This window comes from Nycticebus coucang, chromosome 12 (assembly GCF_027406575.1).
Source record: "Nycticebus coucang isolate mNycCou1 chromosome 12, mNycCou1.pri, whole genome shotgun sequence".
Classification (NCBI taxonomy): Eukaryota; Metazoa; Chordata; class Mammalia; order Primates; family Lorisidae; genus Nycticebus; species Nycticebus coucang.
This window is the reverse complement of record NC_069791.1, coordinates 25,037,823-25,051,581: the sequence shown is the minus strand read 5'-3', so window position 1 is coordinate 25,051,581 and position 13,759 is coordinate 25,037,823. Positions and strand designations below refer to the sequence as shown.

Below are 13,759 nucleotides of genomic sequence, written 5' to 3'. Positions count from 1 at the left end.
GGCAAGGCTTATAAATATGTCTTCATGTGCATTTGGTAAAAGTATCAGTACTTCTAGCTCCTACGGTGTACTGTGTTCCCCTTAAATCCTTGTTGATTGCAGCATGTTCAAATGCGTAAATTTTGGAGATGTGATTTTATCCCACAGGACAATGCTGCTTTTAAATTAAATGTAATTGCCTTTAATCTGAAAGTGCTCAAGTTGGGATCATTGGAATTCCTTGAAGGTTAAATCAATATGGAATCTACACCAAAATCTTTGGGAATATCAGGGTCTATCCTGCTATAGCTCTATACTCTTGATAGTGTCTTTGGACCATGGCATGATACTCTTTCTGTGCTATCCTTGCATCCAAATCAACAGAAGATTCTAATTCAAATGTCCAAGTATTGTCTTCATTAGTGAGAAAAGATTATCAAGATTTTTATTGATCTGATGGTGGAGTCTGCTGGATACTGATGTTGAGAATTCACTTCAACTAAATCTTGACACTGATTTTGAGAAACTTTCACATAAATTTTCCCTGAAACTACTTAACATGCTTATTTATATAGCCATTTTAGAAAGTAATCAGGGAAACAGAATATTTTATTATTTATTTGATATTATATTCTACAATATCTAGTCTAATTTCTAATGTTTCCATTAATATGCTAAATAGGTAGTTAAGAAAACTGAAAAACTACCAGAGATGATGTAAAAGAAGGCAGAGAAAACTGAAAAACTACCAGAGATGATGTAAAAGAAGGCAGAGTTACGTAAAAAGCAGTGTGGGTCAAGTCCTCGTTGCTGAGTGACTTAGATTTTAATCCCGACCTTTGTCACTGATCAGCATTGATCTTACACAAATCACTTAAATCTTATTAGCTCAATTCTTTATATGCAAAATGGGCATAATACTTTTTTAAATGTTTACTTTTTTAATGTAAAAGTATTAATTAAGGGAGTACAAAGGTTTCTGATATGTGGATTCCTTGTATAATGCTTACTTGCATTGAATAGTATTCCCTGTACCCAATACGTAAGTTTTATCTGACAAACTTCCCCACTTCCCTCCTTATATTGCTCAGATCCTTTATATTGCATTTGTATTCCCTGTTAACTCTCACTTATTAGTGAGAATATATGGTTTTTGATTTTCCAGTCCTGAGATGCTTTCCTTGGGGAATGGTGCTCTGTTCTATGTTGCTGCAAATGACATTATTTTGTTCCTTTTTATGGCTGAGTAGTACTCTGGTATATACCACATTTTCTTTACCCACTCATGAATTGATAGGCCCTTAGGTTGATTAATTCTACATTTTTACAATTGCAAACTGTGCTGCAATCAACATTAGAGTGCAGGTGTCTGGTGAAATGACTTCACGTCCTTTGGGTAGAGCCCCAGTAGGGATTGCTGGATCAAATGGTAGGTTTACATTTCTTTCTTTGAGGAATCTCCATACTATTTTCCATAAAAATTTGCACTACTTTGAACTAGTCCACAGTCCCACCAATGGTGTATAAGCATTACTTTCTCTGTGAACCCATGCCAGCAACTATTGGTTTTTGACTTTTTAATAATGGCGACTGATAGGGGTAAGGTGGTATCTCATTGTAATTTTAGTTTGCATTTCCCTGAGGATTAGTGACATTGAGCATTTTTTAAAAATATGTTTCTTGGTCATGCGTCTATCTTCTTTTGAAAATCTTCTCTTCAGGCTGGGCATGGTAGCTCATGGCTCTACCCCTTGCACTTTGGGAGGCTGAAGCAGGAGGATCACTTGAACTCAGGGGTTCAAGACCAGCCTCAGCATCAGTGAGACACCCATCTCTACTAAAAATGGAAAAAGTAGCTGGGTTTCATGGTACACCTGTAGTTCCAGCTACTCAAGGGGCTGGAGGGAGAAAGATTTCTTAAGCTAAGGAGTTTGAGATTATACTGAGCTATAATGATGCCACTGTATTTTACCTAGGATGACAGAATAAGACTGTCTCAAAAAAATAAAGAACAAAACTTCATTTTTTTAGACTACTTTTTGGTGGAGTTGTTTTTCTTCTTGATTTCTTTGAGTTCTTTGGAGAGTATGGATATTAGTCCTTTGTTGGACGTATAGTTTGTAAGTATTTTTTCCTATTTTGTAGGTTGTCTATTCAGTATGTTGATTATTTTCTTTGTTACGTACAAGCTTTATAATTTAATTAAATTCCATTTATTTATTTTGGAACTATTATATTTCCCGGTCGCATCTTAGTCATAAATTCTTTGCCTAGGCCAATGTCTAAAAGAGTTTTTTCTATGTTTTCTTCTAGAATTTTTAGAAATAAATGGCATACATTTAAGTCTTTAATTCATCTTGAATTAATTTTTGTATATGCCAAGACATAGCATTCATATTTCATTCTTCTGCATGTTGCTAACCAATTTTCACATCACCATTTTTTTTTTTTTGAGAAAAGAGTCTCACTATTTTGAGATAGTCTCACCCTTTTTTTTTGAGATAGTCGCACCCTATCTCACAGTAGGGTGCTGTGCATCACAGCTCAGAGCAACCTCAAACTCTTGGGCTTAAGTGATTCTCTTGCCTCAGTCTCCCAAGTAGCTGGGATTACAGGCGCCCACCACAACACCCAGCTATTTTTTGGTTGTAGTTGTCATTGTTGTTTGGCGGGCCTGGGCTGGATTTGAACCTGCCAGCTCTGGTTTATGTTGCTGGCGCCCTAGCCACTGAGTTACAGACACCGAGCCCACAGCACCATTTGTTCGATAGAGCTTCCTTTTCCCAGTATATACAGTACTGTTGTCTACTTTGTTAGAGATCAGTTGGTTGTAGGTGGATGGTTTTATTCTTCATTCTCTATTCTATTCCATTGATCTATATCTCTACTTCTATACCAGTGTCATGCTGTTTTGGTTACTATAGCATTGTAGCAAAATTTAACACCGGGTAATGTGATGCTTTCATATTTGTTCTTTTTGCTTGAGATTACTATTATTATTTGGGCTCTTTTTTGGTTCCAAATGAATCTTAGGATTATTTTTTCTAGATCTGTGAAATATGATCCTGGTATTTTGATAGGGATTGTGCTGTATCTATAAATCACTTTGGGCAGTACCAAAATTTCAATAATGTTGATTCTGCAAATCCATGAGCAGCGATGTTTTTCCATTTGTTTGTGTCTTTCATAATTTCTTTCATCAGTGTTTTGTAGTTATCCTTGTAGAAACTCTTACCTCCTTGGTGAAGTATATTTCCAGGTGCTTTATTTTCTTTGCAGCTATTGTGAATGGCATTGAGTCCTTGGTTTGACTCTCAACTTGACTGTTATTAGTATATAGAAATGCTACTGGTTCGTGTACATCGATTTTGTAACCTGAGACTTTGGTGAATTTATTTATCAACTCCAGGAGTGTTTTGGTGGAATCTTATAGGACTTTCTAGATATAAGATCATATCATCAGCAAACAGGCATAATTTGACCTTTTGTTTTCTATTTTGGATGTCCCTTATGTTTTTCTCTTGTCCTATTTCTTTGGCTGGGACTTTCAATACTATGATGCTTAAAGTGTTGACAGTGGGCACCTTTGTCCTGTTCCAATTCTTCAAAGTTATGCTTTCAACTGTTCCCCATTTAGTATGTTATCAGATGTAGGTTTCTCATATATGGCCTTTATAATTTTGAAATATGTTCTTTCTATTCACAATTTACTGAGGGTTTTTATCATGAAAGGTGGTAGACTTTATTGATTGTTTTTTATGCATCTCTTGAGATAGTTATAAAGTCTTTGTTTTTTCTTGTGTATATGTGGTGAAGCACACTTGATTTGTGAATGTCAAATCATCCTCACATTCTTAAGATGAAACCCACTTGATCATGTTCACTTGTCTTTTGAAGTGCTTTTGATTTCAGTTTGCTAATATTTTTGCTGGGGATTTTTGCTTTGATGTTCATAAGAAATAGTGGTTGAAGTTGTCTTTTTGTATTGTGTTTTTTTCTGGCTTTGCTGTCATTAGAAAACTGGCTTCATAGAATGAGTTATGGAGGATTCTTTCACTCTCAATGTTGTGTAATAGTTTCTGTAAGATAAACACCATTTCTTCTTTATAGGCTTGGTAGCCTTTGGCTGTAAATTTGTCTGGTCCCACGTGGTTGTTTTTTGTTGGAAGATTTTTAATTACTGCTTCACTCTTGCTGCTCATTACTGGTTCTATTCAGGATTTCTGTTTCTTCCTGATTCAGGCTTGAGAGGTTGTTTAAGAATTGATCCATTTCCTCTATGTTTTCTAGTTTTTAATCATAGAGGATTTCATAATATTCGTGGAAGAAATTTTGTATTTCTGTGGTGTCAGTTGGAATGTCTCCTCTTTATTTCTCTTTTTGAGTTCTTTCTCTTCTATTTCTAATGAATCTGGGTGTTGGTCTGTTAATTTTGTTCATCTTTTCAAACAGCCAACTTTTCGTTTCATTGTTCCATTGTATTGTGTGTGTGTGGTGTGTTGTTTTTTGTTTGGCTTCTGTTTTATTTAGTTCTGTTCTGAGTTTTTCTATTTATGTTTGTTTTATTTCAGATCATTATGAGGGTACAAACAATTAGGTTACAACGTTTACAATTATTAAGTAAGGTACCTGTTATAGTTGTGCTCCTCACCCAGGAGGTGGCCATATACCCTTACATTGTGCCTATTAGGTGAGACTGAGTTTTGTTATTTCTTCTGCTGACTCTGGGTTCAGTTTCTTCTTTTTCTAGTTCCTTGAGATGTGACTTCGGGTTGTTATTTCATGATTTTCTATCTTTTTATGTAGGTATATAAGGCTGTGAACTTTTCACATAGGGTTGCTTTCCATGCATCACATAGATTTTGAAAGCTTGTATCCCCTTGTCATTCGGTTTGAGGAATATTTTGATTTCCATCTTAATTCATCTTCAACCCAAGGATCATTTAGCATCAGGCAGGTTGTTTAATTTCCATGACTTTGTGTACATTTGAGTGTTTGTCTTGGAATTGATTTCTAGTCTTATTATATTGTCATCTGAGAAAATATATCATTTTTACTGTTTTGTATTTGCTGAGGCCTAAGATATGATCAATCTTGGAAAATGCTCCATGTGCTAATGAGAAAAATGTATATTCATTGATTTATGGGTACAATGTTCTTTTAATATCTGTTAGGCCTGTTTGTTCTAGAGTCCTGTTGAAGTCCAGTGTTTCTTTGTTCATTTTCTACTTTGATGATCTGTCCAGTTTGGTCAGTAGAATATTGATTATTGATTTCCATGATTATTAAGGTGCTACTGTTTATGTCCTTACTTAGATCTAGAATTTGCTTTATGTAAACAGGAGCTCCTATGTTAGGTGAATATATATTTAGGATTGTTATGTCTCTTCTTATTTAATTGTTGTATTTACCATTGTATAATAACTGCATTTTTTTACTATTGTTTATTTAAGGTCTATTTTTATGATATGAGAAGGGCTACATCTGTTCTCTTTTGGTTGCCATTTGTGTAGAATTTGTTTTTTCATCTTTTTACCTTGAGTCTGTGTGATTCTGTGTGATTTATATGTGTTTTTAGAGACAGCAAATACTTGGATTGTGTTTTTTTTCATCCATTCACCCAATCTGTGTCTGTTGAGTGGGACCTTCAGACTGTTCACGTTGAGTATTAATGTTGAAATGTAGTAGGTATGCAGTTGTGTTCAACGTGTTGAATGAAATCTTATTTTTTTGTTTTCCTTTTTGTGATATTGTTTTTTAAGAGTTGTGAGCCATAAATTTTGGATTTTTTTTTTTATGTTTGTGGATATCTGTATCTATTGTGCTATTGTATCTATAGTGAACTTTTGAGCATTTCCTGTAGGGGCATTTAGTAGTCATAAATTCCCTTAGTGTTTGCTTATTTAAGAAAGATTTTATTTATCTTTCATTTATGAATCTTAGTTTTACAGGATACAAAATTCTTGGCTGGCAGTTATTCTGTTGAAGGACATTAAGGATAGGACCTCATTCCTTTCTGTCTTGTAGCGGTTTAAGAAGTCCACTGTTAGTCTGATGGGTTTTCCTTTGTAAGTTACTTGATATTTTCACCTCAGGGCTTGAGGTAGTTTCTCTTTCATGTTGACTTTGGCCATTCTGATGATGACATGCCCTGTGGCCACTGCAATCTAGGCAAGACTTGGGAAATGTGTGTGTGAGGCTAGTGACAGGAAAACTAAAGAGCTGAAGTCCCTGGGGATACAAAGGCACAAAATAGAAAATGAATGGAGGAGCAATATGGCACCCACCATCTTGGTTTGGGTCTGTGGTGAAGGGGAACAATGTTACTCTGAGGGGACTGGAAACCCAGTGCTCTGTTCTCAAGAGACTCTAGTTCAGTGGCAGCAGCAGCTTTTGGGCTCATGAATGTAGAGAAGCTTTCCAGCATCTTAGGAGCCTGCTAACTACAAGGGATGTGAGGGGAGAAAAAACAAACACTCCCAGTAGCCCTTTCCATGGGGCTCCAGGTTCCCCAGGAATTGATGTCTGCCAAAATCTTGCTTCTTCCTGTTCTGTTCCACAGTTTCTTCCTGTAGGATCTCAGGTAGGTCCTGGCACTTTCGTCTCAGAATTACATCTGAGCTATGCTTTTTTTTTTTTTTTTTTTTGGTTTTTATTTTCATCTAAAATCTTTGCTTCTGTCTAAGATAATCTGGTGACTGATGTAACTAGTCAGCCATTGTGCTCTACCCTCTGGCATAATACTTTGACTTCATTCACTCATTCATTTTGTGGACAAATACTTATCAAGCACCCATTATGTGCTAAACGTTCTGAAAAGCATTGGAAATATAAAATTAAATTAAAATAGACATGGTTCTTGCCTTCCTGGAGCCTACAGTCTAGTCAGAAAGATAGATATCAATCAAGTAATTACAAAAACAAATAGAATAGAAACTTGCATGAACACAAGAACTATGAAGGGCTTAAAATGGGGTTACAGGATGAAAAGAGTATTTAATCAAGTTCGGGAGCTTAGGAAAGACTGAAGAAAAGATAAGTTTAACTAGAAGAGGAGAAAGATCCATGTTCCAGGTACAGAGAACTGTAAACAGCAGGAATGAAAGAGAGAAAGACCAGTGTGAGGATCAAATAGCATGTGCAAGTTCTTTCTTCTCTCTTCCTCCGTCCTTCCCTTCTCCCTCCCCCTCTTCCTCCTTCTCTGTAAAATTATAGATGGCATTATTGCATAAAGCCAGGGATTTCCAGTAGAAATTAACACTGAAGTAGAGAAAACACCTGACACTTTATTGCTTTTGAAATCCCAAATTGATGAAGGCTTATTTTTAAGTTCAAAGACCCTTCATCAACCATTTAATGAACTCCTACCACATCCCTGGCAATGGATAGCCATTGAGAATACAAAAGCAAAACATGGGTCCTGTAATCCTAGCACTTGGGGAGGCTGAAGTGGAAGGATCCCTTGAGCTCAGGAGTTTGAGACCAGCCTGAGCAAGAGTGAGACCCCTGTCTCTACCAAAAATTGAAAAATTAGCTAAGCATGGGAGCAGGAGCCTATAGTGCCAGCTACTCAGGAGGCTGAGGCAGAAGTTTGTTTGATCCCAGGAGATGGAGGTTGCTGTGCACTGTGATGCCACAGCACTCTAACCTGGACAAGAGTGAGACTTTGTCTCAAAACAAACAAACCAACAAACTAAAACCCAAACATGGCCTCTTCCTTCAATAGTTTAATGATAATTCACAATAGCACAATGGTTGTTTACTGATAACTTCAAATTTATATTCATGAACTTGCTATATCAAATCATAAAAATAGATCTTAAAAAATATTTCTCCTTTCCCCTTGAAGCCCTTATAGACTAAATGCTATTTAATTAGCTATTTCTAATCTGCAGATAACCAGAAGCAGAGAGAAGCTGAAGAAATCTTGTGCTGAAAAATCAGCCTCCTCTAATAGAGAATTGATTTTGTCACAAATAAATATACATTTATTCCATTAATTCTGTATTTAGTGGTATGTGTAGTCATGATATATGTCTGTGTATATATACAGACACATACATTCATTGAAAGTACATCATGATGCTATTTTAAAAATGACAAAAATTATTATTAACTAAATAAATAATATATGACTATCTATATTGAAAACTAACAGGAGAGTAGTCATTCTAATATTTTCCCCAGCAAATTAATTGCATTTCTGTTTCTCTTGTCAGGACGAACTCTAGGCTCTTTCACTGAACCATTTAGTATAGGTCAATATATAAATTCCTGGCTCTGCACATGACATAAAAATATCTAAGGGTAAAATTATTCATAACCTTTGGATTTTTAAGAAAGAATTTATATGAGAGTTTGGCTTTTGGCAAAATGTTTCAAACAAGTAGTACACTAGACTTTGCCCACTGGTTTCAAACTTTTTAAAATAACAAGTTTACCTTGTTTTTGATAAATTTATACTGATTGGCTATAATATGGTTTTCAGTTTTCTTCTTTTCATTAATTAGTGACACAGCAGCTGTAACAGTAGTAAATATCTCAAAATTTTTCAAAAAGAATATAAGCTGAGGAAAAAACACATGTATATCTAATAAAGTATTTTACTCTTTAGGTGTTTTAAGTATAAAAGTCTTAGCTATTTCATAATTGAGTTTATTGTTGTTATTATCAGTGTTATTATCAATAGTGATTAAGGCCTAACCTTCTGCTTATTTTAAATCATTTATTTAGACAAGTGTATGAAAACTTAGCGTGACCAAATTCAAAATGCAGAAAGATATATTTGTAAAAAAAAAAAGGAAAAATAAATAAGAGTACTAGTTAACTAGAAAAAAATCCTAGAGAACTCAAGGCAGAAAGTCACTGCATTCATTTATTCTATTTTCTGTCAAAGAAATTGATTAAACAGTTAAATCATCTGTTGGTAATAAAGTGCAAATTGACCTTGGATAAGAAGTTTATTCTCTGTCTTCCCCAGGCATTACTAGCACTTCTGTTGCCATCACCCCAGCAGCAGCCACAATGGTAGTGAGCCCCACCTTCACCAGCGCTGGGGGCATAGCAGGTAAATTAAGTTCAGAGCCAAGTAGACCAGCCTCAGCTAAGTAACTGTTTTCAGGCAGTTCTGCTCAGGACAATACTTTTCAAAATAAAAGTTAGAGGCTGGGTGCAGTGACTCATGTCTGTAATCCTAACACTCTGGGTGGCCAAGGCGGGTGGATCACTTGAGCTCAGGAGTTCAAGACCAGCCTGCGCAAGAGAGAGACCCTGTCTCTACTAAAAATAGAAAAACAAAACAAACAAATAAAACTCAACCAACTGAGGGTAATGGCAGGTACCTGTGGTCCTAGCTACTCAGAATTAAGAGAATTGCTAGAGCTCAAGAGTTTGAGCTTGCTGTGAGGTATGATGATGCCACAGCACTCTACCCAGGGTGACAGAATGACCATGTCTCAAACAAGAAAACAAACAAACAAACAAAAAAACACCTAAAAATATTAGGCTCAGTTGATTATTTCTTATATGTAATATCTTTTCATATTTTTTCATAAGTGGCTTTCTTAAAGTATTTCTAATGAACTGTGTACTTGGTGATGTTCATGCACTTTCTTTAGCCAGGGGTTTGTTTTTTCTTTATTTTCTTTTTCTTTTCTTTCTTTCTTTTTTTTTTTTTGTTTTTTTGTTTTTATTTTTAGAGACAGAGTCTCACTTTGTCGCTGTTGGTAGAGGGCTGTGACGTCATAGCTCACAGCAACCTCCAACTTCTGGGCTTAGGCGATTCTCTTGCCTCAGCCTCCCGAGTAGCTGTAACCACAGGCACCCACCACAACACCTGGCTATTTTTTGTTGCAGTTTGGCCAGGGCTGGGTTTGAACCCACCACCCTCAATGTATGGGGCCGGCGCCCTACTCACTGGGCCACAGGTGCTGCCTAGTTTTCTCTTTATTTTCATCAGGGACAACTGAAGTATCATCTGGAGTATCATCAACCACAGCTGCTGACAATGGAATTTCAAGTGACACAGTCTTTAAAATAGGTAAGACGGGGCGGTGTCCACAGTGGGTAGGGAGCCAGCCACATACACTGGGGCTGGCAGGTTCGAACCCAGCACGGGCATGCAAAAACAACAGTGACAACTGCAGCAAAAAAAAAAATAGCTGGGTGTTGTGGCGTGTGTCTGTAATCTCAGCTACTTGGGAGGCTAAGGCAAGAGAATTGCTTATCTCAAAAGTCTGAGATTGCTGCGAGCTATGACACCACAACAGTCTACCCAGGGACAGCTTGAGACTCTGTTTCATAAAAAAAAAAAAAAAGAAAGAAAAAAAAGGTGAGATGAAGAAATAGTCGAATGCTTTCTCTTCTATAGCTCATTTCTATGAGGAGTCTAACTCATCAGTAAATACAGCATTAGACAACAGGGCCAAGTGTCAGAGCCACCTAACTCAACTGAGCTGACTATGGGGAAAATCAATGATTGATATTGATATATTAATAAAATACTAGTAATATATTTCTATGGCACATGAAAATTTTTGAATGATGCTCAAATACACTATACATGATTTAATCAACATTAACACTAAGGTAGTTAATTGTCATTATTCCCAAGAAGGGTGAAATTCACAGAAGGGTCCCAGCTGGTAGACGCAGGATCAGAACATGGATTCCTAAGCCCCCTGTGTCATAGCTGGCCCCACAGTTCTGTGGTCTCTGCCTAAGAGCGTACCTCCTACAAAGCCCCTAAGAATTTGCCTGTCCTTGTGCCCCTAGATGAAAGATTAACTATTTTTGGTTTCATGAATAAAATATTTTGGTAGTTGTTAAGCACAGATAATTTGGATTAAAAACAAACCAGCCCAAGTTCACTGCTGCTCTGCATGCAATCAGCTCATAATTTTAAGTAGCTCTTAAGATTCTTCTCTGCATTGCATTTGCCTCTGCTTTGGTTCCGTGTTAAACATTTTCCTCCTAGTCTCCCTGTCTTCCACTTGGCTCACCTTCCTCCAACAAGGTGGTGCTCACAGCATGGTTCCTGGACCATCAGTATTAGCATCTTCTGGGAATTTGTTAGAAATGCAAATTTCTAGGCCCACCTGCCTAGAATCAGAAGCTGTTGGAGTGGAGCCCAGCAGACAGTGTCTTAACAAGCCCTTTATACAATAGATACTCACCCGGGGAGAACATTGCTCTAAAATTTCTGATCTTTCCCCACTTCCCTTCCAATTTCCACACCAGTCATCAGTGGATACCAAGCCAGAATGACCTTCCAGACGCTCAACTATCACCATGACACTCCACTACTTAAAATTCTTTAATTGTTCTAATTGCCTTTAAGAAAAATCAAACTCCATTACATACAATGAAAAGGCATTTCTTTAGTGTATGTACAGGACTACTTCTCATTATGCATTTATTAACTAGTCCTTGGCCTAATTTTATTTTTCCTTCATTTCCTTTGCAATTTTCTTGACTTAAAATTTATGACTTAAATTCTGTTTGGAATGAGATAGAGTTTACATAAAAAAAAAATGAGTTAAAAGATGTCATCTTCATAGAGTAGCACAAATTAAGAAACTGGTTAATTCCAATTAGATCAATAAACTGATTAGTATTTTAGAGAGATGACCATTTAGTTTATCTTTCCTAAAATCTGAATCAAAATTACTTGGGTAATAATGACAAATCGCCTATCTCTTTTGGGTGTCAGGCAGTATGTACAGTGATTTTCCAGCAAAGATAGTCAAAGTCTGGTCTGCAGTTAGGTGCCATCCAGACTGTCTTTGATGTGATAAAAGCTGAAAGAGAAAACAAGTATTTAAAAATAGAGCAATTTGAGGGTGGCACCTGTGGCTCAAGGAGTATGACACCAGCCCCATATACCAGGGGTGCCGGGTTCAAGCCTGGCCCCAGCCAAAACTGCCAATAAAAAAAAAAAAAATAGAACAATTTGACATAATACTTGTAAAGGTTTGTGTTTTGGGTTTATGTTTAAAATTTTCATTGCTCTATTTACTTCCATGGCATTTTTCAAAGCATCAATCTAGTATAGATTGGACATTTTACAATCACGGATCATTTGAGAAGTGCTCTGGGGCTGGAGTGCTTGAGTTGGGTTCTTGGATACACCATCAAACAACTGGATGGCCTGGAACAAGTCACTTGATCACAGCTGCTGAATAACAATAGTACCTCTTTGGAAGGATTTTTAGAAGATTAAATGGATCGATTATGTATGAGCCATTTTTTAATATGCTATTCATTTTTTGTTTTGATCAGGAAGACCAGGAGGCGCCACTGCCCCAACCCCGAGAAGGGAGAAAAGCGGCACAACTGGGGAATCAAGCCAGGGAGGGACAAGCCCTGGAAAATCAGGCAAGTCAGGGCATACCCTCCAGTGCCTGTTAAATCCCGTTAAAGGGGCACAACTGTCAGAACATGAAATGTTCAAGAAGATTAGCATTTTGACTTGAATCTCCCCATCTTTTCCTTCTAAAGTACCATACGTTGAAACCACTGCCTCTACGTTTATCAGGTACGATCAGAGCACCAGTGGGAGCGAGCACAGGAGCCGGCAGCAGCAGCACATCTGGAGGGTCCGGCGCTGGGGCCGCCAGCACGGGAAACCCAGCAGGCAAGACAAAGCCTCTATGGAGGCTGTGGCGAGGGGTCCAACACAGGCTTATTCACTGAGGCCTGGGGACGCGATAATGAGATTCAGTAAAGACAAGCAAGGACAGCATTGTAGCAACAAATGACTAAAATGAAGAAATGTCCTCTGAGTGTTTTCTTCATAACTCTCCATATACATCCAGCACTGTTATTTTTCCAATTAGAAACCACTGCAGAAGTGGAAGTGACCACCACTGGAGCTGCTGGGGAAAACGCATCTGGAAGAACAGGTACCCAAGCTGCATGAGCAGCATGAAGTTCAATCAGTAGACTCGTGGGCTCTCTGCTCAAAGTGTAGTCAGAAATCAGGTTTCTGAGGCATCCAATAAGGTAATTCCAAGTGTGCAGAAGATCAGAAGTATACAAATATTAGGTATTTGTTCTGCATCTGAGACGGAGGTAAATGTTCCGTGGAACTTAGGAAAAGAATAAGATCATACACCTGTTCTCACTCAACGTGACTTTGGAGAGGGAGGATTAATAGCCATACAGATGTAGATGACCAGGACCAGGCAAGACAAGAGTTACTCAAGTGGGGGAAAGGTGCTTGCTACAGACATAAGATAGTCTAGTAGGAAGAGATAAGACAATTCAATATTGAGCTAGTCAATGCTGAGCATTGAATCATCTACATGTTTCCTCTATTTTATTAAGAAAGAATACTTTAGTGTAATCAGTACCTTGTCAGGGTTACCTGATCTATCTGATTTACCTTGAACAAGAACTTAACATGCCAATGAAATTTATGGGATAGATTCTTTTATTATTTTTTTTTCTTTTTAAGAGAAAAAGCAAGCATATTTCAGGTCACTTTTAAATAAGGATTTAACTTCATGTTTTCTAAATCTGGCATATCAGGCAAACCTGGTGTATCCTCTGTAGCAACCTCCGGAAGTGAAGGTGGCAGCACCCCGGGTGAAGCAGGTAATGGGGACACAGGTTCTGGTAAAGATCAGTGGGGCTGGGCATGATGTCTCAGCCACTCCCAACGATGCCTCCCATAGCATGTGGTGATCTGTAAATTCGGCTGTAATTGGTGGAGGGATAGCATCTTTCACTTTTGTTTTGAAAACTCCCAAGTACGCATAGGAATGACAGGAATAACAGG

General features: G+C 37.4%; 1 protein-coding gene across 1 annotated transcript in view; it reads left to right on the top strand.

Moving 5' to 3' along the window:
* MUC19 (mucin 19, oligomeric) overlaps window positions 1–13,759 on the top strand; it is a 157,878-nt gene that overhangs the window by 70,636 nt on the left and 73,483 nt on the right. The window contains 5 exon segments of the mRNA XM_053556581.1: window positions 8,960–9,046; window positions 9,938–10,018; window positions 12,478–12,699; window positions 12,816–12,881; window positions 13,510–13,596. Coding sequence (XP_053412556.1) covers window positions 8,960–9,046; window positions 9,938–10,018; window positions 12,478–12,699; window positions 12,816–12,881; window positions 13,510–13,596 — 543 coding nt within the window.